Below are 27,034 nucleotides of genomic sequence, written 5' to 3'. Positions count from 1 at the left end.
CTCATGTGTCCCCACACCCCCCACAACCTGTCCCCATATGGCCCTGCACCCCTCACTCCCATTTAGCCCTGGCTCAATGTTGTCACCTCACTAGCTCCCAGAGGTGCTGGAACTAGGTGTTCTGGGTTGCTGCAGCTCCCCCTGGCTTGAAGGGATTTCTATGGGATACACGCCTTACAGTTTGGTTCAATGGCTCTCAGCATCCCAGATACACATTTTTCCAGCACCCTGCCAGCTCCTGTGCCCAGCCTAGTCTTCCCCCACCAGCCCAGTGCGTGTGCCCCGCTCTGTCCGTCCCCATATCCCGGGTCTCCTCACCTGGCCCCCGGGACAGTGCGCGGTGCCTCTGGCGGCTCCAGCCCCTAAACCGGCTGCCCTCTCGGGGGGGGGGGGGCACAATGGGCGCATAGGCCCCTGGTGGGGGAACGGTGTAAACGCGCAAGAGCCTGGTGCATGGGAAGGGGAAAGGCTGGGAGCTCCAGTCATTCCGCGGTTTGCGCTAGGGACTGAATGTACATCGCGTAGGTCCAGCTGGTTAAAAAGAAACCAGCGTTTTGATACCTTCTTAGGAGGTTAAATGTTCTGAGTACCTCCTCCAAATACCCCGGTGGGGGCGGTCACCATTTCTGGTGCGGGGAAGCTGATTTCTACCGCTAATTCCGCTAGCCCCGCTGAAAGCAAGCAACCTCGGTCCGGACGCAGGAGGCTCTTCTACATTAGGGCACCCGCTGATTTAACTGAACTAGTCATCGCTGCGACGATTAAGTCTCCTGGGTGCATTGCCCCAGAGCAAGACAAGCTTCCGAGCGAAGGGCTGGTGCTGAAGCCAAACAAAACCAAAAGCAAAAGGGGCTGGTGGAGGATCGCTGAGTGTTCACAGACCAGTGTAAAGGAGGCGAGACAAATACCCTCCCATTCTGGATCGGCCCCAGACAGCCAAGAAGACCTAATGGTAATCCTGAAAAGGATATTGCAGAAAATGGCCAAAAGCGATAAACCCGAAATAGCGCTGACAGTAAAATGCCTCCAGGTTCCGCAAGCTCTCTGAAAGCAAGACCTCCTTCACGTCGCTGGAAACAGAGGTGCCCAGCTGGGTTTTGAATGTGAACATAATGCAACCAAAATGACCGTACACTCTACCGTTGCTGATGGTATGCGAACACAGCCCCAAAGAAGAATGCTTACTGGCCTTGACAGGCCTTTGGGGTAGGGGGCGGGATGTAAAGATTTGTCCGTTTTAAAACCTGCTCTGCTAGGCTCGGTGTTGCGGGTTAGTTTCGAGCTGGCGCTGTGAGGAAAGCTCTGCCCTGAGTATTAACGCTGTACGCATGTGGACGCTGGATTTCCTTCCCCAAAACGCCGCATGCTGGATTTTACTTAGTTTCCGGGTGCAATTTAAGACTATAAAGAGAGTGGGTCCGCGAGAGCTCCGAGATCACCAGCCTTCTGCCTGCGTGTTACTGCGATAGCAGAGGTCACCAGACACGTGAGCTAATAACCGGGTTTAATTGCGGGGGGATGGAGGGGGCTGCAGCAAGGGGTTTTTGCAGAGGGGCTGCAAAGCATCTGTGGAATTCAATTCCTGCCATTTGCTGGAAGCTGAATGCATCGACCTTCGGGATATGCTGCAAAGCTAATTTGTGTGCTCAGGCTGATCTTCAAACATGAGTGCCTAAAGTTAGGCTCCTAGATCCATATTTAAAAGTAAAAGTTAATAAATAAAAGTAACCTGACTTTTTACACGCTCCGTTCCTACTGACGTCATTTATATTTGTAGGTGCTCGGCGGTTCTGAAAATCTGGCTCCTTTCCTAAATACGGATTTTGAGTCCTAATTTCAGGTTCGAAAGGTGGTGTTCTTCCCCTCCTCCCTCTCCTTTTCTGATTGGAAGATATTAGTGGTTGCTTGAATAGGGGCAATACAAGGAGTTAGTGGGTTATTGGGTGAGATTTGGAAAGTTTATTTGGGGTGTGTGTGGCTGTTTCCTACGGGATATTTACACCTGAGCACAGTGGGAGATGGAACCATTTTAGAAAACAAGCAAACAAAAAACCCTGTTCCCGCTGGATTTAACAGTGTAATTGGCCAAATAACTAGCAACCTGAATCCTCTAATGCAATAAACGTCTGAGTTCTAGAAGGGCTGAGCACTTGCAGCCACCACTGAAGTCAGTGAGGTGGTTGGTCCATAAATACCCGGTGGGAGAGGATAATATTTCAGGGGCAATTTATTCCAAACATACAGATGCCTAAACATGAACGGAGCAGAGTTTTTGCATTTATGTGCCAGATGGTGAGAATCAAAGTGCAATCTAGGGACCAGATCACCCTCGCCTATTGAAAGAGCCATAGGCCATGGTAAACATGCAGCACCTCTGAAAAATCAGGTCATACATTTTCATTATCGTCATTCAATTATCCTCTTCTCCCCTTTCACCCAGCTACCCCTCCATACTTTCTCTGATCCTCCGTCTTTGTTAAATGTTTTCTTCATACTGCCAATTACTTAAGAAAAATCTAGCCTTGTTTCTGAGTCATTTGCTTTTGCTCTATCAGCTGTAGTCCTAAAGTTTCTTATCTCGGCAGGCCAGAGCCTGAATAGCTTCCTTTGTACTATAGCTGGAATACTGACTGTTTATAGTTTGTCTTCCTTGATAAGAAATATCTAGAAAATTGACTTGTATAAAACAAAAACGTTTCTTCAACTGCTAAAAAGACCTAGAATCCTTTCCAGTGGTTCACTGTCACTATAATACCGTACACTTTGTTTTGTATTATTTGCTTTCCTAACACACGTTTTCCATTTAGCCACCGCCACCATTGGGTACAGCCCTGAATTCCTTATCTGGACAAAAATCCCACTGGCTCGCCTGCGGATTTTTTTTTATTATTATTTCGAATTTCTTAAATAAACTTTTGCTGCTCCATCATAGAATTTACACCATTGCCTTAGTGATGAGAATGAGTCCTGTTGCAGCTTCACACACCCATTCAAAGAGGGTTTGCTGTGGTGAAAAAGACTTTTCTAGGCATCATCTGGGAAGCAAAAGAGCCCTGGGAAGAGTTAAGGCATTTTAAAACATAATAATTAGAGGATATTATTTAATGGGTCTTCTGTTAGACACTGGATTTAAAAAAAAAAAAGCTACATTTTTTAAAAATACAAATTGACATTTTTTCATTACTTGATTTAAAAATGAACTGTAGAAATCTATATTAGATTCATCTTAAACAGCAATATAAACAATATACAGTGGTCAACTCAAATGATAGCAGTTCTTTATTACATCATAAACTCAAGTTTCTTCTGTGCAGCTCTGATTTTTATAAATTATACATGGATTAAGATCCATTATTGAAAAAATTCTATGGTAGGAGTACTTGGCTATATGGTGTTAAGTTTGTGATTTAATATCTGAGGTGATAATGTTTCCTCAAATCCACATATGCCTACACAATGAATAAAACAGTGTGTTTGCGTTTGTGTCAGAGGGTGAGTACCAAAGTGCAATGTATAGGTCAAATCACCTCCGCACATAAAAAGAGAGCTACAGGAAAGAGTGGTTAAGTTTAACTCATCCCCTCAGAGAGTTTTCTCTAGATCATTCCTTTGGGTTTGGCTCCCAGAATCTCTTCGCTCGCTTCAGGTCCCCTGAACTTCCTCTAGCTTTCTGGCAACTCTGTTCCACTTGAGCTATATAGTCAAGGACTCTTCCATCAGCCACCACTTCTAGATGTAAGTGTTGCCCCTTTCACCCAGGTGGTTAGGTTTGCAGGGTTGTTTCCATTAGGATAAGAAATTGATTATATGAGTTAGGGATGTTCTCAGCGTAATTTTTTTATTTACAAAAAAAGTGAATACAGTCTTGTTTTCCTGAACACAGTAGAAACATAACAGCAGGCAGTTCCTTTGCTCAGAAATCAGATCCTCACAATCGCTACTTTAGTGAGCTCTTTGCTGTAGAAGCTCTGTCTCTCTGCTTCTTCTCACAGTCACGCTCACTTCTTCTCCTGGCTTTCCTCTGCCTCAAACACAGCATGCAAACCAATATCGTAGCCCCTGCTTTTGCAACCAGGGAAACAGCTCAGTCCACATGGTTTAGCTCTCACCTGAAATATAGAGTATTTCCTGGGGAGGTAGCCCGCATTTTTTATTATTATTATTTTGCAACTGTAACTGTAATTTTGAGCCTGTGACAGAGCAGTTGGCACATCCATTGGCTTTAATGAGGTCTATAATTGAATTTGGATCCAAGATTCCCTTCATGGTAGCAGTTAGCAGCTTTCAGCCCAGCATAAAGAATCAAAAAGTTTGCTTTAAGATGGTGAACATTTTAATTTAGGGCCAGATCCTGGAAAGTGTTGAGAGTCTCCCTGCCATGGTCATAAGTCAATGAGAGTTGAAGGTGCATAGGATTTGGCGAGTGGCACTCAGCACCTTGCCAGATTAGGCTCTTAATGTTTAGGGCTAAACTGTGAGCCTCCTGCCCACACTGGTAAGCAATTACTCACCCAAGTAGTTCCTCAGAAATCAAGTGGCACTACTCATGTAACTGCTCACTACCGTAAGTACGAGACTTACAATCTCGCCCATCGTAATTTGTTTTGCCCTGATTTATGACAACCATGTTTTTAGACTCCAGCTACCAAGCCATAAAACTCAGATAACCTCTCTGCAGAAGCTGAGAAGACCAGAGCAAGAGAAACCTTTTAAATATTCCAGTTAACTTTTTTCTATTACCTGTTCCTCTATGTCAATTTTATCTTTCTTAGTACGTCTGGTTGAAATAATCACTCTCACAAAGATTAAAAGAGTAAGGCCCCCAAATAGAAGGTATTTGAGATTCAAAGATACTTGTCAAACAAAAGTTTGGAAAGAGTTTATTTTTAAACAACTACTTTGCTCACAGCTCTTAGGCTTTAGGGATGTGGTTATTGTTTGTGCAGTGCATTAAAAATCACAACATAGAGATCCATGTCTCTTCCTTTTGGGCTAGACCAGAGGTGGGCAAACTACAGCCCCCGGGACCCTCCTGCCTGGCCCCTGAGCTTCTGGCCCAGGAGGCTAGCCCTCGGCCCCTCCCCTGCTGTTCCCTCTCCCCTGCAGCCTCAGCTCGCTCTGCTGCAGGTGCAGTGCTCTGGGTGGTGGGGCTGTGAGCTCCTGGGTAGGCCTGACCTGGTGCTCTGTACTGCGCGGTGGTGTGGCTGGCTCCAGCTGGGCGGTATGGCTGTAGCACCACCAGCGCTCCAGGCAGCGTGGTAAGGGGGCAGGGAGCGAGGAGGAGGTGTTGGATAGGGGGCAGGGAAGTTTGGGGTGGTGGTCAGGGTGTACGGGTATGGACAGGGGTCAGGGCAGTCAGAGGTGGGGAACAGGGGGTTGGATGGGGCAGGGTCCCAGGGGGCAGTCAGGAATGAGAGGAGGGGTTGGAGGGGGGCGGCGGGGAGCAGTCAGTGGCAGAGGTTCTGGGGGCTGTAAGGGGACAAGGGGGTTGGATGGGGCAGGAGTCCGGGGGGGACTGTCAGGGGGGCAAGAAGGAGGAGGAGTCAGATGGGGGTGAGATCTGACCACACCTGGCTATTTGGGGAGGCACAGCCTCCACTAACTGGCCCTTCATACAATTTTGGAAACCCAGTGCAGCCCTCAGGCCAAAAAGTTTGACTGCCCCTGGGCTAGACTGTAACCTTGTAACTTTTCCTGTGTGAGGGAGAATGCACAGCTGCATGGCTCCAGGAACAGCCAAGAGAATGAGTCACAATTCCTCTCTTGCCGTGGGGAGCAGCTAAGTTACTTCCCCCCCTTTTTATCCACCAGCTCACTCTTTGCTGTGCAGCCAGCCAGCCACTCTCACTGGGGATGGGGGAAATGAGCCATGGTTCCTCCCACTGTCCACCCTTCACTTCCTCATTATCTACTCTGTGGGCAATGGCAAGGGAGTAGCTGTGTTCTCTTCCCCCACATTTTGAGTCACAATGTCACTGAATATCCTCTTGCTCTTGTACTATGAGGCAGGGGAACAGACATTCCCTCCTTACCGTCTGTAGGCCATTAATTATTTTGGTCACGTTTCCCCTCTGATTTGTCTCCTCAGTTTCAGTCTTTACAATCTCTCTACATCTGTGAGTATTTCCATGCCCCAAACACTCCTGTTACCTCTTGCTTATCTGGCTCTAATTTTGCAATATTTATAAGTGGATAAATCAGCCAAAACAGTACAAAAATTCAGGGTAAAGCATTGTAATAAGCTATAAATTAAATTATATCAAACAATGAAATATGGGTATCATAACTTCTGCAATGCCTCTGGATGGCCTCTAACATGATAAATAATAGTCTAATGGGACACACATTCATTCCCTTAATCTACTCCATCAGTGACAGTGTAGATTGCTTTGTCCTGTGTCCCATTATGTGTATTCTTGCTACTGACAATGCTACTTTGATATATTTTCTCATGTCTAGTTATTTAATATATTCTAAATTATTTAAAATGCAAACATCTGGATCAAATAAATCAAACAGGCACCCAGCAAATCTTGTATATACAGGATCGCATCTGACCAAACATTTGCACATTTCCAAACTATAGGCATAAAAAGTGCAGTCTCCATTTCCAGCGAAGTAACAGAAACAGTGTTATGTAGCATATTTATTTGCTTTGCAGTCACTTAGAGTCTGATGAAAATTAAATACCATCACCTTATCTTTTCTATTTATGGATACTTGTTTAATTCTGTATCACCCTACAGTCGTCTCCAGAATAATGTGCTTTTAATTTTGCATGCGTACTCTCATCTGGCCTTTGAAAATTCCCCTTCTGACTAACCGCAAAAACTAGTGGAACTGCATCTATAGGAACTATTTGTAATAAGGCAAGAAACATGCCTGAACTGGTGCCTGTGGAAAAATGATAAAATGAACGAGGATTCCTTGAGTTAGTGGTTCCTTCCTTTTTACTAGGAAAGTGTCTACTTCGCTGTAGTGCTGCTTTCAGTGACGCTGGGGGAGAAAGGAGGAGGGTAACCTCCTGGCAAACAGCTGTTGCAGCTGTGACTAGAGAGGGAGAGAGACAAACGCAGCAGCGACCCATCTCCGCACCAACCAGTAACTCTTGAGCAAAGGTAAAACAAGCAATTCAACCCGTGCAACTGCAGAGGAGCGAGGGAGGGATATGCGTGTAGGAGGAAACATGCTTCTTGTGCTGATTTTCAGTTGTTTGTCCTCCCAGCTCCCATCCTAAGCTGCAAAGCTTGGGGGCAGGGGAGGAGAGGGAGTGTTAAACTAAGAGCTCAGACCAGTATGACAAAGGAAATCAGGGCAGCAGAGGGGGTCTTCTGCCAGCTTCTCATTTTTTATTTTTTTTAAAAAGCCGTTGCTCTTCGGTTTCCATGAGCTGTTGCTTCATTAGGTAGCAGGTGTTTCCTTGGGGGCAGTTGGAACTGTAGAGCTACTAAAAGACGGTTACTCACCTTTGTAACTGTTGTTCTTTGAGATGTGTTGCTCATATCCATTCCAGTTAGATGTGTGCGCGCCGCGTGCACGTTCGTCGGAGAAACTTTTACCCTAGCAACACTCGGCTGGGCTCCCCCTGGAGTGGCACCGCTATGGCACCCAATATATACCCCAGCCGACCCGGCCACCCTTCAGTTCCTTCTTGCCGGCTACTCCGACAGTGGGGAAGGAGGGCGGGTTTGGAATGGATATGAGCAACACATCTTGAAGAACAACAGTTACAAAGGTGAGTAACCGTCTTTTCTTCTTCGAGTGATTGCTCATATGCATTCCAGTTAGGTCATTCCCAAGCCTTACCTAGGCGGGGGGGGGGGAGAGGTTGGAGTGAGATGTGGCAGTATGCAGAACCGCTGCGCCAAAGGCTGCATCATCTCTAGATTGCTGGACCAGGGCATAGTGCGAGGTGAAGGTGTGGACCGATGACCAGGTCGCTGCACGGCATATCTCCTGGATAGGCACGCGCGCCAGGAAGGCAGTTGATGACGCTTGAGCTCTAGTAGAGTGTGCTGTAAGGTGGCCCGAAGGGACATGAACTAGGTCATAGCATGCGCGGATGCATGCGGTCACCCAGGAGGAGATCCTCTGGGAAGAGACTGGCAGGCCTTTCATCCATTCCGCGACCGCCACAAACAGTTGGGGAGACTTTCGGAACGGCTTTGTTTGCTCAATGTAGAAGGCGAGTTCCCTGTGTACATCTAAGGAGTGTAGCTGCTGCTCCTGCTGAGAAGGGTGGGGCTTTGGAAAGAAGACCGGGAGGAAGATGTCCTGGTTGGTGTGGAAGGCAGACACAACCTTACGGAGGAATGCCGGATGAGGGCGCACCTGTACCTTGTCTTTATGGAAAACAGTGTATGGTGGGTCCACCGTGAGAGCTCTCAGCTCGGAGACCCGCCTGGCCGATGTAATGGCCACCAGGAAGACTGTTTTCCATGATAGGTACAGGAACGAGCAAGTCACTAGCGGCTCAAATGGTGGGAGCATAAGTCTGGTTAGGACCAAATTAAGATCCCAGGTAGGGGCAGGGCGACGTACGGGGGGATAGAGACGCTCTAGGCCCTTAATGAACCGAGAGACCAAGGGGTGGGAGAACACAGAGTGGCCGTCCTCGCCTGGCCGGAAGGTGGATATGGCCGCTAAGTGCACCTTCAGAGAGGATGCCGCCAGGCCCTGTTGCTTAAGGTACCAGAGGTAGTCTAGGACCGTGGGGATAGAGGCATCCAAAGGAGTAACACCCTGAGTTGCACAACAGCAAGACAAGCATTTCCACTTTGCCAAGTACGTGAAGCGGGTGGAAGGCTTCCTGCTGCTGAGGAGAACATGCTGAACTGGAGCGGAACAGCTCAACTCCGCTGCGTTTAGCCAAGCAGGAGCCACGCCGTGAGGTGGAGAGCTCGCAGGTCTGGGTGACGAAGCCTGCCGTGGTCTTGTGTGATCAGGTCTGGGAGGAGAGGGAGGGGAAAAGACGGTTACTCACCTTTGTAACTGTTGTTCTTCGAGATGTGTTGCTCACATCCATTCCAGTTAGGTGTGCGCGCCGCGCGTGCACGTTCGTCGGAAACTTTTTACCCTAGCAACTCCAGTGGGCCGGCAGGTCGCCCCCTGGAGTGGCGCCGCCATGGCGCCCAATATATATCCCTGCCGGCCCGCCCGCTCCTCAGTTCCTTCTTGCCGGCTACTCCGACAGTGGGGAAGGAGGGCGGGTGTGGAATGGATGTGAGCAACACATCTCGAAGAACAACAGTTACAAAGGTGAGTAACCGTCTTTTCTTCTTCGAGTGATTGCTCACATCCATTCCAGTTAGGTGACTCCCAAGCCATACCTAGGCGGTGGGGTCGGAGTGAGAAGTCGCGGCACGGAGCACTGCCGTTCCGAAGGCCGCATCCTCTCTCGACTGCTGTACCAGGGCGTAGTGGGAAGCAAAGGTGTGGACCGATGACCAGGTCGCTGCCCGACAGATTTCCTGGATGGGCACACGGGCGAGGAAAGCTAGCGACGACGCCTGCGCCCTGGTAGAATGCGCAGTCACACGGCCCGTAGGGACATGGGCCAAGTCATAACAGGTCCTGATGCAGGACGTAACCCACGAGGATAACCTCTGGGAGGAGATAGGAAGCCCTTTCATACGGTCCGCTACCGCCACGAAAAGCTGGGGGGATTTGCGGAAGGGTTTGGTCCTCTCTATGTAGAACGCGAGAGCTCTACGGACATCCAGCGAGTGGAGCTGCTGCTCCCTGCCTGAGGAGTGAGGTTTTGGGAAAAAAACCGGGAGGAAAATCTCTTGGTTGACGTGGAAGGCTGAGACCACCTTGGGTAGAAAGGCAGGGTGTGGTCTAAGCTGTACCTTGTCTTTGTGGAAGACCGTATATGGGGGGTCTACCACAAGGGCTCGGAGTTCCGACACCCGTCTAGCCGAGGTGATGGCCACTAGAAAGGCAGCCTTCCAAGAGAGGTAAAGCAGGGAGCAAGTAGCTAACGGCTCAAAGGGGGGCCCCATGAGCCGGGACAACACCAGGTTAAGATCCCAGGTTGGAGCAGGGGGACGGACGTTAGGGAATAACCGTTCCAGCCCTTTAAGAAATCTCGACACCGTCGGGTGAGAAAAAACGGAGCGACCGTCCGCACCCGGGTGAAAGGTGGAGATAGCTGCCAGATGGACTCGCAACGACGATAAGGCCAGACCTTGCCCTTTGAGGGACCAAACATAGTCTAAGATTTCGGATACCGAAACTTCCATAGGGCGGAGATTTCTCTCTACGCACCAACAGGAGAAGCGTTTCCATTTTGCTGAATATGTGGCTCTTGTGGACGGTTTCCTGCTGCCCAAGAGCACCTCTCTCACAGGCGTGGAGCAGCGCAGCTCGGAACCAGTTAGCCACACAGGAGCCACGCCGCTAGGTGCAGCGACTGCTGGTCTGGGTGACAGAGAGACCCGTGGTCCTGGGTAATCAGGTCCGGATGAAGGGGCAGGGGAACTGGGTCGGCTACGGCCAAGTCTAGCAGCATGGTGTACCAGTGCTGTCTGGGCCATGCCGGGGCCACCATGATCACGAGAGCCCTGTCCCTGCGCACCTTCAGGAGGACCTTGTGGACCAGAGGGAACGGAGGAAACGCATAGTACCGGTGGGTCGACCACTGGATGAGGAAGGCATCCGCTATCGACCCCGGCTCCCTGCCCTGAAAGGAGCAGAACGCTTGGCACTTCCTGTTCCCCTTGGACGCAAAGAGGTCCACCCGGGGATAACCCCACCTCCGGAAAATGGAGAGAGCGACGTCCGGGCGAAGGGACCACTCGTGTGACAGGAAGGATCTGCTCAATCGATCCGCCAGCGTGTTCCGCACTCCGGGAAGGAAGGAAGCCCTGAGGTGAATGGAGTGGGCTACGCAAAAGTCCCAAAGTCGTATCGCCTCGAGGCACAGGGAGGAGGTTCTGGTGCCGCCCTGCTTGTTGATATAATACATGGTCGTCGTGTTGTCCGTGAACACGGCTACACAACGACCCTGAAGCTGATGACAAAACGTTTGGCAAGCAAGGCGGACCGCTCTCAACTCCCGCATGTTGATGTGTAGCCCCACCTCCTCCTGGGACCATAGGCCCTGCGTCCGCAGGGTCCCTAGGTGGGCCCCCCAGCCTAGATCTGAGGCATCCGTTGTCAGGGATACCGAGGGCTGAGACGGGTGAAAGGGAAGACCCGCACACAATACGGACTGGTCCAACCACCAGCCGAGGGAATCTAAGACCTTCTGGGGGACTGTGATTAACATGTCTAGCGGTTGCCTTGGCCTGTAATGACTGATAAGCCACAGCTGGAGAGGCCTCATGCGGAGCCGAGCGTAGTCGGTCACAAAAGTGCACGCCGCCATGTGGCCTAACAGGGTTAGACATGTCCTCACTGACGTCAACGGGGCTGACCGCAAGCGTTGAACGATCGCCGCCATGGTCTGGAACCGCTGCCGAGGCAGCGAGGCCCTGCCCACAGTGGCGTCCAGGACGGCCCCGATAAATTCCACCTTCTGAGTGGGCCTCAGGGTGGACTTGTCTGTGTTTATCAAGAGGCCCAGACTCGTGAGAGGGGTCCCTGAAGAGGGACGAGGAAGGAGGGCGGGAAGGAGGAAACGAAACAAACTGCAGGCGGTACCCCGTCTGCACCACGCTTAAGACCCAGCGGTCCGATGTTATTTGGGACCACGCCGGGAGGAAAAACGAAAGGCGGTTGGAAAACGGGGGGGAAGGATCCATAGGGGAAACTGTTACTGCGCCCTCGAGCGCACCTTCAAAATGAAGGCTTAGGACCAGGCGGGGGTTTTGAGGAGCCTTGGTTCTGCCCCCCTTGGTTCCCCGACTGCCTGCGCCTCCCGTTCCTGCCGCGGCGCCTGTAAAGGTCCTGCCGCTGGCGGAACTGGGAAAACGGCCGACGGTGCTGCTGTTGTTGCGGCCTAAAGGGTCTACGCTGTGTCACGGGGGTGTGCATCCCGAGGGACCGCGCAATGACCCGGTTGTCCTTTAAACTCTTAAGTCTGGGGTCTGTCTTATCGGAAAACAGGCCCTGGCCTTCGAAAGGAAGGTCCTGTATCGTGTGCTGGAGCTCTGGCGGAAGGCCGGAAACCTGCAGCCAGGAGATGCGACGCATCGTAACTCCTGACGCGAGGGTACGGGCAGCCGAGTCCGCAGCGTCCAAGGAGGCTTGTAAGGCCGTGCGCGCGACCTTCTTGCCTTCGTCCAGGATGGCCGTAAACTCTTGGCGAGCATCCTGTGGCAGCAGCTCCTTAAATTTGTCCACTGCCACCCAGGAGTTAAAGGCGTATCTGCTCAGCAGGGCCTGCTGGTTAGAGACCCTGAGCTGCAGCGCCCCAGCCGAATACACCTTACGGCCAAGGAGGTCCATCCGCCTGGCTTCTCTGGATTTGGGGGCCGGAGCCTCCTGGCCGTGACGCTCCCTATCGTTCACCGATTGCACTACCAGTGAACCGGGAGTCGGGTGAACATGTAAATATTCGTACCCCTTAGAAGGGGCCATGTACTTCCTCTCGACTCCTTTTGCTGTCGGAGGGATGGAGGCCGGGGACTGCCAGATAGTATTGGCATTGGCCTGGATGGTCCGTATGAACGGCAGGGCGACCCTGGTGGGAGCATCGGAAGAGAGGATGGTGACAATTGGGTCCTCTATCTCCGAGACCTCCTCTGCTTGCAGACTCAGGTTTTGAGCCAATCGCCTGAGGAGGTCCTGGTGCGCCCTGAGATCCAGCGGGGGGGGACTGTTGGAGGAGGTACCCGCCACCGCCTCATCCGGGGAGGAGGATGATGAGACCCCAGGCACAATAGTGTCCAACTGAGGGTCTTCCTCAGCCCTCGCCTCTGTCTCCGGAGCCACAGCGGAGTCCTGCTGTTTGGACCCTTCGTCCCCTTCCGGGGAGGGAGGGGGGCGAGACAAAGAGGCTTCAGGGGCCCTACGCTCCGCAGTCGCCGGCCTAGCAGGGAGCTGCTGGGGGCCCTGGGCCTGATGGTACGCCCAGGGTGTCCAGAATCCCCACTGTTGTGGGCCTTGGTCCTGCAGCGGCGGATCAGCAAACAGCGCCGCCTGCCGGTCGGTGCCCAGCGCATAGCCGCTGTCCGTCTGGGAGGATACGGACGGCTGCCTCGAGGGCCACGGCGGGGCCGACCCTGGATGGTACGGGTCTGCGCGGGCCGGCACGGAGGATCGTCTCGGTGCCGGGGACCGGTGCCGGGAGTCATACCGGTGCCGGGATCGGGACCGGGACCGGGATCTGTCACGGTGCCGGGCGCCGCTTCGGTACCGGGCGCCGCTTCGGTGCCGGGACCTACTACCAGCTCGGTGCCGGGAGATCGACCGGGACCGGGACCTGCCACCAGCTCGGTGCCGGGAGATCGACCGGGACCGGGACCTGCCACCAGCTCGGTGCCGGGAGATCGACCGGGACCGGGACCTGCCACCAGCTCGGTGCCGGGAGGTCGAGCGAGACCGGGACCGGGACCGGGATCTGCCACCAGCTCGGTGCCGGGAGGTCGACCGGTGCGGTGAGTAGCGTCGGGACCTGCTCCTGGAGTCGCGGTGCCGGTGACGCCGACTGGAGCCTGACCGCGACCGTCTCGATGCCGACCGTTGCCGCGAGTGCGACCGGTATCGCTGAGGGGAGCGGTGCCGGGACTGCGAGCGGCGTCGGGATCTGGAGCGCCCAAGACGTCGGGACCTGGATGGCGAACGACTGTCTCTGGGCGGCGCCGACAGCATGGGCTTGCCTCTGGACACAACCCGCACCGGAGGTACCGGGGGTGGCAGCCGAGTGGGCTCAGTCAGGGCAATAAGGTCCCGAGCCGAGGCGAAGGTCTCCGGAGTGGACGGGACCACTATCTCAACCCCAGATCTCATGGGGGAGCTCGGCGGCACCGGACTCAACGGACCCGCCGGGCCCGGAGTCAACGGTGCTGACGGTGCCGGCGGTGCCGCGGCCGATGTTGAGGCCGGGCGCTCAAGCCGGGTCTGCCTGGCCGGAGTATTAGACTTCGACGGCCTAGGCTCTGATTCCGGTGCCGGAGAAGGTCGGTGCCGGGGAGTCTTCTCGGTGCCGGAGCGATCCGGTGCCGGTGCCGAAACCACGGTCTGCGAAGTCGACGGGTCAAGTGCCGCCTCCATTAGGAGAGTTCGGAGCCTCTGATCCCTCTCCTTTTTTGTCCTCGGCTTAAAAGCCTTACAGATGCGGCACTTGTCAGATCTGTGCGATTCCCCGAGGCACTTCAGGCACGCTTCGTGGGGATCGCTGGTAGGCATGGGCTTCTTGCAGGCCGCACACTGCTTGAAGCCTGGCGAAACAGGCATGAGCCTGGCGCCTGGTGCCGGGAAGGGCTAAGCCCCCGGCAAGAAACTACTTAACAGCTATTTACTAAACTATACTACTTAACAATACTAATTAACAACTATATAGAACTAGAGATAAGCGATAAACAAGCGATAGAAACTAGGAGAGCTAGGGACGTGGAGGACAGCTATGCCGCGCTCCACAGTTCCAACGACCGACACGGCGGTAAGAAGGAACTGAGGAGCGGGCGGGCCGGCAGGGATATATATTGGGCGCCATGGCGGCGCCACTCCAGGGGGCGACCTGCCGGCCCACTGGAGTTGCTAGGGTAAAAAGTTTCCGACGAACGTGCACGCGCGGCGCGCACACCTAACTGGAATGGATGTGAGCAATCACTCGAAGAAGAACTGGGGTGTCCACAGACAGATCTAGCAGGGTGGTGAACCAGTGCTGTCTGGGCCACGCAGGTGCGATCAGGATCAGATGCGCTTTGTCCCTGCAGAGCTTCAACAGGACCTTGTGCACCAGGGGAAACGGAGGGAAGGCATACAACAGGTGGTGCCTCCACGACGGAAGGAATGCGTCTGTGATCGACCCCGGGGAGAGACCCTGAAAAGAGCAGAACTCCTGGCACTTCCTGTTCGAGCGGGAGGCGAACAGGTCTATGCAGGGAAATCCCCACCTCCAGAAGAGTGAATGGATGACGTCTGGTCTTATTGACCACTTGTGACATAGAAAGGACCGGCAGAGCCGATCCACCAGAGCGTTCCAAACCCCCAGAAGAAAGGACGCCACTAGATCTATCAACTGGGCTATACAGAAATCCCAGAGTCGAATGGCCTCCTGACACAGGGGAGACGAGCGGGTCCCTCCTTGTTTGTTGATGTAGTACATGGCCATTGTGTTGTCTGTGAACACCGAAACACAACAGCCTTGCAGATGTTGTTGGAAGGCCTGGCAGGCAAGGCGGACTGCCCTCAACTCCCGGATGTTTATATGGAGTGTCAGCTCCTGGGACGACCAAAGGCCCTGGGTACGCAGGTGACCTACGTGGGCCCCCCAACCAAGGGATGACGCATCTGTCATTAAGGTCATTGACGGCGGCTGTGGATGGAACGGCATCCCTGTGCATACCAGGGATGGAGTTAACCACCAATCGAGGGAGCGGAGGGGGCTGGGGGGAACTGTCACCAGGACGTCTATAGGGTCCCTGCCCAGGCGGAAGGCCGAGTGGAGCCACGTTTGGAAGGGTCTCATGCGGAGCCTGGCATACTTTGTCACATAAGTAGATGCGGCCATATGCCCCAGGAGTCCGAGACAGGTGCGAACTGAGGTGATCGGGGAGGCGTGTAAGCTTTGTATGATCGATACGATCGCTTGGAAGCGGGGCTGAGGCAAGTAGGCCCTGGCTTGAATGGAGTCCAGCATTGCCCCTATGAAGTCCAGCCTCTGCGTGGGAACCAGGGTGGACTTCTCGGTGTTGAGGAGTAGTCCTAACCGGGAGAATAGGTCCGTAACTATATTGACATACTGCCATACCTGAGACTGAGAGGACCCCTTGAGGAGCCAGTCGTCCAGATACGGGAACACATGTATCTGTTGCCGGCAGAGGTGGGCGGCAACGACGGCCATGCACTTCGTAAACACCCTCGGGGCCGTGGAGAGGCCGAAGGGGACGACTGTGAACTGGAAGTGCTGGTGGTTGGCCATAAAGCAAAGGTACTTCCTGTGCGGTGGAAAGATGGCAATATGGAAGTATGCATCCTTCATGTCGAGGGCGGCATACCAGTCTCCAGGATCCAGGGATGAGATAATCGTTCCCAGGGAGACCATGCGGAACTTCCACTTGAGCATCCATTTGTTGAGTCCGCGCAGGTCTAGGATAGGTCTGAGGCCTCCCTTGGACTTGGGAATCAGAAAATATCGGAAAAAACCCCTTTCCTCTCTCATCTAAAGGTACCTCCTCTATAGCTCCTGCAGCGAGGAGAGATTGGACCTCCTGTAGGAGGGCTTGCTCATGAGAGGGGACCCTGAAGAGGGACCGGGAAGGGGGGCGGGAGGGTGGTGATGAAGCAAATTGGAGGTGGTATCCTTGCTTCAATGTGTGCTGAACCCAAAGATCCGATGTCACTTGGGACCACGCCGGGAGGAAGTGGGAGAGGTGTTTGGAGAAGGGAGGGAAAGGATCCTGTCCTGAGGCTGGTATGCCGTCCCCGGGCGCACCTTCAAAAGTTGGACTTGGGGCCCGGTGGTGCCTTAGAGGGCCCATGGTTTTGGCCCCCTTGTGAACTGGACTGGCATCTGTGCCCCCCCCCCCCGCCCGTGGCTTCTACTGAGGTCCTGCCTCTGGCGAGGTGTAAAATACGGGCGGTGTGCTTGGGGCCTGAAGGGTCTATGCTAGGTTACGGGGGTATGCATCCCCAGCGAGCGCATGATGACTCTGTTATCCTTCAGGCTCTGCAGCCTGGGATCAGTTTTCTCCGAGAACAAACCCTTGCCGTCAAAGGGTAAGTCCTGGATGGTGTACTGCAGCTCCGGAGGTAGGTTAGAGACCTGGAGCCAGGAGATGCGCCTTATGGTAATCCCCGAGGCCAAGGTTCTGGCTGCTGAGTCAGCCGCATCTAGGGAGGCCTGGAGAGAGGTCCTGGCCACATTCTTCCCCTCCTCCAGGAACGCGTTGAACTCCTGGCATGAGTCCGGGGGTAGCAGCTCTGAGAACCTACCCACTTCAGCCCAAGTGTTGTAATTATATCGGCTCAGTAGAGCCTGTTGGTTGGCCACATGGAGCTGTAGGGCCCCCGCGGAGTACACCTTACGACCCAGGAGATCCGTCTGTCTGGCCTCTTTGGACTTTGGGGCCGGTGCCTGCTGGCCATGTCGTTCCCTTTCGTTGACCGACTGGACAATTAAGGAGGAGGGAGGAGGATGGACATACAAGTACTCGTACCCCCGAGAGAGTACCATGTACTTTCTCTCAATTCCCTTTGCCGTCGGTGGAATGGAGGCTGGAAACTGCCAGAGGGTGTCGGCAGTGGCCTGGATGGTCTTAATGAATGGCAGCACGACCCGGCTGGGAGCATCAGCAGTGAGGATGCTCACTACGGGGTCCTCGACTTCTGGGACCTCCTCCACTGGGAGGTTGATGTTGAGGGCCACTCTATGCAGGAGGTCCTGATGGGCCCTGAGGTCTATCGGCAGGGGCCCTGATGATGAAGTCCCTGCCACAGCCTCATCCGGTGAGGAGGCGGAGGATACCCTGGGAATGAGGGGGTCTTGGACGGCCTCCTGCTCCTGGGATGGTTCCTGCTCCAGCTGTCCCGGGGAGTCCGGAGGATATGTTACGTGCTCTTCCGACTCAACCGCGGGGCGGGGGGGGGCGGGAAATGGTGGCCTCTGGTGCCCGATGTTCTGAGGCAGCAGAGTGGGTCTGGACCAGAGGGGCACCCTGGGCTTGGTGGTACGCCCAGGGTGTCCAGAAGGACCACTGCTGAACTCCTATGTCCTGCGGCCGAGAGTCCTGGAAACCCCCTGCCGGTACCTCTGTATCTTGGTCCCGGTCGTAATAGCTGTCCGCCTGGGAGGATGCGGATGTGTGTCTGGATGGCCAAGGTGGAGCAGAAAAGCCTGGAGCCGAAGTCCCGACTGATCTCACACCCCTCGATCGTGGGGGCCGGTGCCAGTATGCATAGCGGTACCGAGAGCGAGACCGGGACCTGCGACTGGCCTGGTGCCGGGAGGTCGACCGGGATCTCGAGTCTCTATGCCCTGATCTGCTCCGGGAGGTACGGTGCCTGGTACGGTGCCGGGAGCTGGAGCGGTACCACGAGTAGTGGGTTGGTGAGCGAGAGATTGACCGGTGCCGAGAGTCCGACCGGTGCTGTGGCGAGGACCGGTGCCGGGACCGAGAGCGACGTCGAGATCGGGAGCGACGTCTCGACTCAGAGCGGCGGCGGGACCGTGATCTTGATCGGTGCCAGTCCGCTACGCTGACCGATGGCGGTTTGGTCAGAGTCGGCTTGCCCAGGGACTGCAATACCTGCACCAGCGGTGCAAGGAGTAGGGGTGGTGCCGCTTCGGTGATGGCGATCAAGTGCCTCGCCACGGAGAAAGTCTCCGGGGTCGATGGTAAAGTGAGCTCTACCACGGCCGGTGCCGAGAAGCTGTCAGGTGCCGGACTCAACTGCCCTTGTGGGGCTGGAGCTGATGGCACCGGTTTTGGCTGTGCTGCGGCAGGTGTTGGTGCTGGGCGGTCAGCCTTAGGTGCAGTCTCAGGCTGCAACGCTGGCGTTGCCGTCTGGCCCTTCACCGTCTTTGACCTCGGGGAGAGGGAGGGGCGCGGAGTCGATTTCAGTGCCGGCGGTGGCAGGTGCCGGGAATCCTTAGGCATACTGGCGACGCCCGGTGCCGTAGGAGTGCCTCTGCTCACCAACTGGCTCGTGCTTGGTGCCGAGGGCGACGGTGTCAGGGCCGCTTCCATCAGGAGCTGCTTCAATCTAATGTCCCGCTCCTTTTCTGTTCTTGGCTTAAAAGCCTTGCAAATTGGGCACTTAGCCGATAAGTGCGATTCCCCTAGGCACTTCAAACAGGAGTCGTGGGGATCTCCTGTTGGCATCAGCCTATGACAGCCCAAGCACTGCTTGAAACCCGGTGAGCCAGGCATGAGCTCCGGCACCGGTTCGGGGAAGGGGCTATCTCCCAAACCCCGCAACACTTACTAATTAACAACTATAACTATGAACTATAACTAACTCTAATGAACTATATCTATATGTATACAACAACAGTAAACTATACTACGAATATAACTAGAAGAGACTACGAGTAGCTAGGGAAGATGGAGGTCAGCTAAGCCGCACTCCACTGTTCCAACGACCGACACGGGCGGTAAGAAGGAACTGAAGGGTGGCCAGGTCGGCTGGGATATATATTCGGCGCCATAGCGGTGCCACTCCAGGGGGCGCCCAGCCGACCCGCCGAGTGTTGCTAGGGTAAAAGTTTCTCCGACGAACGTGCACGTGGCGCGCACACATCTAACTGGAATGCATATGAGCAATCACTCGAAGAAGAATAGGGGTACTGTTTAGCTCTTTAAGCTGTTCTGGGAGATTCTCCCCTTGGAGGAGAAAGTGACCCTGGCCGCAGTCTGTGCCCACACCTACCCAGGTCATCATGATCTGTGTCCTTTGGATGTACTATTTAGCATAATGGAGAGAAGCCTTAAGAGGGTATGGTGGAGGTTTACAAGCCCACTGTCAAATGCAGACACCCAGGTACTAATGGTGACAGTCCCCACAGAAACACAATCCTATTAAATAATAAAAAGAGTAGTAGTAATATGTAGTTCTGTAATCCTCCTATTCCTGAAAAAAGCTGACTTTCCAAACTAAAGCTATAATGCTGTTACAATCTCATATTCTCGGCTGGACAACTAAAGCATAAGCAGGTATATGCTATCTGCCTGTATATTTTAGGAGGAAATAGGACACCCCCATTTTGCAAGTTATGCATGCTGAGGGAAAACAGAGAGCTAATATCTAATACAGCTTCTCACTTTTCCAGACCTGTGGGTATGCAAGAAAAAGCCAAGTTTTTCTTCTGAACAAGTTGGGATCCACCACTGGGTCACACTGTCATAGAGGTTTCAATGTATTTATGCAAATTAATAACTATAACTTTACAAGAATTATACCTAAAGCACTATCCATAATAAACCCAGTAGGCTGGGTTTGTTTGCAGTGATGCATATCACTCTCTCGCTCTTTCTCCATTCAATTCTCAAAACAGGCAGGGTATTGAAATGCATAATATTTCTATTGAACTTTTCATCTGAGGATTTAAAAAGCACTTGACAATATTAAGGGATGTTTTCTTAGATCACCCCTGTGAAGTAGAGAAGTATGTCAACCCCATTTTACAGATGGTGAAACAAAGGCAGAGTGAGTCTGTGTGACAGATGTAGGAATAGAACAGCTATCTCCAGATATCACCTCCTATGCTTTATGCAGTAGGCCATGCTCTAAGAATGCTGCAGGATCAGGCAATCCAATGTAAATGTGGATGGATTCCTGCGATGACACCAGAAAAGGTAGGAAATCTAATTAAAGCCCAACCACCTTTGATATTGACCCTTTAAGTGGAAACAGATGACAGTGGAGTTTTGCATCAGACCTGTGTAACAGGTTCCCTCTCAGAACATTTCTTTTGCTCCTCAGACATAAGATGCTGCAACTCTCACATATAGGAAATATCATAGCAAAACAATTATACTTTCTACTTTAATTATTTTTCATTACATTTAAATCATCTTTCTTCCTCAACAGCTTTCCCCTCTTCCCTCAAAGGCCCTGCATGGTAAGGACCTTCCATGGGTGAAGAGGGCTGAATAAGATTCCTCTTGGAGCTCCTCAAAGACACTTCTTGTCATAACACTGGAGCACCTCAGAGTTCTGGAAAACAGAAATAATATTAATTTATCTTTCTTCATTCCTGGCTTGTAGAAAATAGCTTGATTGGTTGTTATGTGTGAGAGCGGAAGACAGACATTACAAAGGGAAAGTCATGTCAAAGACTTGTTTGCTTTTAATTCTGATTTAGGTCATTCAGTGTCTGGGTCATCCTTAGACCTTGCAGGAACAAATTCCACAGCCTAGGTCCAGCTCCTGTGAAAGTGCGGTCTCCCATGCTCACAAAACTCCCACTGTTGGTTGACATTTACATGCTTTCAGTAAAACATAACCATTGTGGAAGGCCCTGGTGATCGGAGAGGAGACCTTCCAGGCAACCAAGGTCAGTCCCATGTATATCTGGAGGGAGAGCCTAAGTTGGACTCCGTAGTCAGTGGGCAAATAACACGGACACTGGAATGATATTTTTATGTTGGCCTGTTGGGCTGATTCATTGTATACCAGCTGGAGCTTTATTCAGGCTGTAAGGGTTAATTTCTAGATATGAGTTGCAATAATCAAGCATGGAGGTCTTGAATATGTTTATCACCATGCCAGATAATGGATGGTCCAGTAGTTAGTGCACTAGCTTAGGATGGGGAGACCTCCTTTAAGACCCTGCTGTACCATGGACCGTGTGTGACCTTAGGTAAATATCAAGGCTATGTGTACACTTGCACTTTTGCTGATAAAACTTTTGTTGGTCAAGGGTGTGAAAAAATAAGAGTTTAACTGAAAAAAGTGTGGCCAGCGCTCTCCCACTGACATAACTCCTGCCACTCCTGCGGGTGGTTTAATTATATGCAGGCAGCAGAGCTCTCTCCTGCTGACATAGAGCAGTTACACTGGAGACCTTACAGCGGCGCAGCTGCAGTGTAGACACAGCCTTAATCTCTCAAGTCCCCCTATGTAAAATGGGAATAAAAATTTCCCTACCTCACTAGGGTACTGTGAGGATAAATACATGAAAGATTGTGAGGCACTCAGATACAGAAGTGATGGCAGCTTTAAAAGCACCTTAGATTGATTTATGTAAGTCCACAAGGAAGAAGCATGATTTTCTGGCTATTGACATAGAAATATTTATTTAAAGTTTCAGCTCCTTTTCCTGGCAGTGGTAGACATATTCTGAGTGGGGGGTATAATTTGCTTTGGGGCACTGGCACAAATCATAACATGATACGAAGTAATGCATTTTGGGTTTGCTTATTTACTTTACTATTCCTGCCTTTACAGCTGTACAATGAACACTTATCTCTTCATCTATTATTTAATCCAATTCTGTGGACATTCCTGGATATTTACGAATATGATCATCAGGTTCTTGTCATTTGGGAAAGGTAAGACTCTCATTCATTTTACATTGCTTTATTATTTTACTTTTAAAATCCCTAAACTGGACATGACAAACTTTGTAAGACTCTCTTTGTGTTACTATGTCAAATTATAATTTCAGTTAAACTGATAGAATACTGCATCGTTCAATGCAGATGAGCATTGGATTGGTTGAACAAAACAATACCAATACATCTGCACTATTTTTATAGTTCTTGCTGCTATGCTGCCTTTTCTGCTAAGGACCATTAATATTCCACAGTATTTGATCTGACTTACCGTAAAATTTTGGAAGATAAGAGCTATATTTGGACCTACAGTGACTGACTGACAAGTTCAGGGATATAATAGAAAATGACTGACTTCAGAGTTGTCACAAACAGATGGTTACGGGTTAATGCCTCTTTTACCTGTAAAGGGTTAAAAAGTTCACCTAGCCTAGCTAACACCTGACCAGAGGAACCAATGGGGGAACAAGATGTTTCAAAAGGAAGGAGGGAAGTTTTTCCTTTGTTTAGAGTTTCAGTTTCAGCTGGAGTGAAAAAGATCAAGGAACCAGCCTCTTATCAGAGTAGTAAGTTTTAGAAAGTAATAAATAGGTTTATGTTTATTTCTTTGTAACCTGTCTTATGCAATTAGAGGTAGAATCAAATTGGGTATTTTTTGTGTAACTAAATTTGTGCCTAGGGGAATATCCTCTGTATTTTTAATCTGTTGTCCGTGAGAGTAGCTGGTATGCTAATCTCTCCCAGAGGGTTTTCTTTTACCTTTCTTTTCTTTAATTAAAAGCATTTTTCTTAATACCTGATTGATTTTTCCTTGTTTTTAGATCCAAGGGATTGGATCTGGACTCACCAGGGAATTGATGGAGTCTCTCAAGGCTACCCAGGGAGGGGAAGGTTTTGGGGGGAAAGGGAGTGATCCAGAAACTGAAAATTCTGGATGGTGGCAGCGATACCAGATCTAAGCTAGTAATTAAGCTTAGAAGTGTCCATGCAGATCCCCACATCTGAACCCTAAAGTTCAGAGTGGGGAAGGAACCTTGACAACAGTTAAAAAGAAATGATGGATGGTGGGAATACAAAGGACAGTGGTTTACACAAACTATAAAGTCCAAGTAGCAGATATTTTATGAAACATCAAACCATCCTCTATTGCAAAGGAATATTTCTGAAACCAAATATCCAGGTCCTGCACAGATTTATTCAGTGCTCATTATGGCCACTTAACTAAAAAAAGGTAGGTAAGATGTAGACTATTCTATGCCCTCCTTACCTTCCCCACTATGTTTACTACTCCCCAGACATCCTTTCTGTGCTTGTCTCTGTTTCAAAAGGTTGGTGGCATGTGAACTTTACTTTTTGACACCCGGGTAGTTATATCTGAGGCTTGGCATGGAAAGGGTTCAGAGATGTAACTAATGGCACTGTGTTTTCTTTTCCCCTGCGGTTGTAGATTCTTTGGCCGATACCTTCTATTCTATAGGACTCGTAATGCGCCTTTGTCAGTCATTGTCCATATTAGAGCTCCTGCACATTCTAGTTGGAATTGAAGAAAACCGTTTTCTCCCAAGGTTTTTACAGGTAAGTTAAGTTAAGTTATACTGTACCAAAGAGTCCCTGGCTCTTTCTGATTTGACATATAGATTTAATCTGAGCTGCAGTTGGTACCCAGGAGATACTTACAGGACAGAATGCCCCAGTATAATTCCTAATGTAACTTCCAGAAACTCACACTGACTTCCTTGCCCCTTCCCTATAGTTAAGTGTATGCTCGTCACCAGACCAGCATGTTGGGTATCAGAATCCGTAAATGTATAATGAAAGAGAAAAAAACAAAACACAACGTAACCTACTGGGTGACCAGTAGAGGAGAATGAAGGGAAGGTTCCCTCCATGGGCAATTGAGTGTGCTTCCTGGAGCAGTGTTTATAGTCAGTATGAGACTGGCTAATCCTGAGGGTTGAATTCTCCCCACTTCCCTCAGCTGCCAGTTCCTAACCAGTTCCCTAAGGCAGGAATGAGCAGTGGGGAGGCACCACATGCCCAATCACATGTGAAGGAGGAACAGCAACTAGAATGCAAAGTGGTGGTTGAGAAACTCTTCCCAGCAGTTCAACAGGCTCCAGCTGCCTGAAGAAGGCATGGTTTGCTGGTGCTTATTGAGGGGAGGATCTCTTGTAGAGCAGGGTGGGCAGGAAGAAAAGAGCAGTTCTGTTCTTTGATTAAAGGTCAAAGTTAGCACAATCCAGACATGATGTAATCAACTTATGAAAGGCTCCAGGCATTGTGACATTTTATAGGGATTTAAGTGCATACCTTTCGTTGCGGGAGTAAAGAAAGAGAGAACAAACACGAAAGAATTTTGTTACATTCTCCCAGGAACTCTCTTGTTCTCTGCTTTGGAGTTAACTTAAACTTGAGTTTTTAGTCTTCCTCTCTAGAAACTGTAAGACCAAGAACTCCACACCTCCTATTCCTTAACAGGTGAATATTGGGCAGGGTTGAGGATATGAGCAGGTATTATTTATATTATAGTTGCACTTAGGTTCTGTCTTCACTGCAGAGTAGTCCAGGCTCCTTCCTCCTGTCTATACAAAAACAAAAAACAGCTCACTTGGGGTTAGTTTCAATCCAGGCAAGCTGGCACAGTTGGGGGTATGGGTTAGAACCTGGGTTCTGCTTTCACTCAAGCTGGTTATCTGCCCACTTTGCAGTAAAGATACAGGCTAAATCACTCAAGTGTTGATAAAGTCCTTCAGCGCCTTCCCTCAGTTTCCCTCATGTGCCCAGAAGGACAGACAAATTATTCTCCAATTCACTCTGAAAGAATCAGAGTGGATCACAAAGAATCATGGGATATGTTGCCAGAAGTCCTAGCACCGCTCACCACTGAGGATGCAGGAACTCGAGTGTGGCAGTGTAGTGTGACTGCTCACACCTGAGTTAGGCTAAGCCTGGGCACTGATTACCCAGGCTAACTCTGTGCCTAGGGACACACACTTAGAGGTCTCCCCCGGGGCACTGTTCATGTACACAGACATGGTCCCTGTACCAAAGAGCTTACATATAAGATGAAAGACAAGTGTATATAACAGATGGATGAGGGAGCACAAGGTAATCGTTAATATGATTATGGTAAGTGTAACAAGCAGTGATCACAGCACACTGGTTGCCTGGCCATGGTGCATTGTTATGTAGACAGCACAGTCGAGGTGAATTTTAAAGAGAGATTTGAAGGACGAACATTGTGGCTCTACAATGTGCACAATCCCTCCCTGTAAAATCTGTTTTGTCCTAAATGAATTTGATTTATTGCTGTCGTGCTCACTCTTAAAATGATCAAATTATACTGTGGAAACATGAATCATGTACAGAACTGAGTGGATGCCGTGATAGGGTAGCAGTGAGAGAAAGGAAATTCCACTTTGATCTTCATGCACTGAATGAAGATGAATGAAAAACGAAACCAGGCTGTTTATGTTTTGTGAAATGACTGCACGTGCTTCCTTTTCCCTTTTTAAGGACATGAAAAGACATGGTTTCTAATGGATTTTTTTTTTTAAGAGTATCGGGGCAAATATTTTACCATAGTCGATTAGGGATTGTAAGACCAGGCAGGCAGAGAGAGAACAAGAAGCCACATGCAAACCCTCATTTACACAAAAAGAAACAAGGTTTTTTCTTCTTCCTTTTTTTTTTTTTTAAACAAACCAAAAACCCCACCCTGCTTCCTTCCCAATTTACTAAGGTACTAACCCTGCCAGTTGCTCTGTGTTGACAGATCCGTGAGAGCCTGTGAGGAACCCTATTGACTTAAGCAGGGTTGTTGCTGGCAGCTTTCTAGTTTAATAATTTCTGAAGACTGTTCTGTTAATCCCTTTTAATCTTTGCTCACTGGCTGAGACTGGAGTCTGATTCACTCCCCTCTAAGAATTTACTTCCAGTGTTAACATCTGAAGGGGAAGGCATGGTCAGACAGCAAAGATTAAAATTTGTGGTATTTTAAAAATTTTCAAGATGAGGAACTGGATCCATCAGGGAGGGCTGTGTTCTGTTTCTAGATGACTAGGAGCTGGCAATAGGAAATGTGTCCTCGCATGAATCTGAAGAAGAATAAGATGATGTGTGGACATTTTGCTTTATCTGACAAATGTGGAAGAGCTTTGTTGTTTGTTAAAATTATAGTCTGTGCCCAGAGTTCCACACAGGAACTGGTAAATAAGATATAGAAAGTGCTGTACAGATAACTTCATTATATTCTAGTTACGTAGTCTTCATTTCATGACTTCATAGTGGGTAGATACTTTGCCCATTAAATAATTTAAATCTATAAGAATTAACAGAACAGATTGTGTGGGTAAATTGCTCAGCTGGTATGATGTCACTAGCTGAAAATTTGTCCCTATATTTTAAACACTTTCAATGCAAGTATAATCCAGAGTGGATTAACGTCAGGTTTTTGGAAGGATTACACAGGCCTTCAGGATTTTTTTGGTACTGCTACTGGCATGAATGCAGTCTGAAGACCTCAGCTAAATAAAAGAGGGGATACTGGACTTAGTGTAATATACACTAGAGTGACATGGCATCCTTGTTGCTGAAGTAATGCAGAAATCAGAGATACACAAACCATACATACGAGTAGAAGGTCATTATTACTGTAATTATTTTCTTCTTGTCAGATAACTGAGAGAATCATCATTTTATTTGTTGTCATCACCAGTCAAGAAGAAGTTCAAGGGAAATATGTTGTGTGCATTTTATTTTTCCTTTGGAATTTACTGGATGTCGTCAGGTAAGAAATCAAAGTAACTTCATAAAAGTAAAGCAAGCACTTCTGTCAAATGGAACTATCCAAATACAGTGCGTGCCATCTGATTTTCATTATTTTGACCTTGGCAGAAACATAGTTTTACATTTTAAGCAAATGT

General features: G+C 50.3%; 1 protein-coding gene across 6 annotated transcripts in view; it reads left to right on the top strand.

Annotated features, from left to right (window-relative positions):
* The first annotated feature begins 492 nt into the window (after positions 1-492).
* Positions 493-27,034, top strand: part of HACD4 (3-hydroxyacyl-CoA dehydratase 4) — a 37,909-nt gene continuing 11,367 nt past the window's right edge. The window contains exons 1-6 of one of the 6 annotated variants that reach the window (XM_030567757.1): positions 493-1,486; positions 6,958-7,118; positions 20,918-21,109; positions 22,003-22,106; positions 23,557-23,684; positions 26,786-26,898. In XM_030567757.1, coding sequence (XP_030423617.1) covers positions 22,010-22,106; positions 23,557-23,684; positions 26,786-26,898 — 338 coding nt within the window. In that variant the 5' untranslated portion in view covers positions 493-1,486; positions 6,958-7,118; positions 20,918-21,109; positions 22,003-22,009. Of the gene's footprint in view, positions 1,487-6,957; positions 7,119-20,643; positions 21,110-22,002; positions 22,107-23,556; positions 23,685-26,785; positions 26,899-27,034 lie in introns of all 6 variants that reach the window. The other 5 variants (XM_030567755.1, XM_030567756.1, XM_030567759.1 and 2 more) reach the window with 5 other exon arrangements.

This window comes from Gopherus evgoodei, chromosome 6 (genome assembly GCF_007399415.2).
Source record: "Gopherus evgoodei ecotype Sinaloan lineage chromosome 6, rGopEvg1_v1.p, whole genome shotgun sequence".
Lineage (NCBI taxonomy): Eukaryota > Metazoa > Chordata > Testudines > Testudinidae > Gopherus > Gopherus evgoodei.
This window is presented reverse-complemented; position numbering and strand designations above follow the sequence as displayed.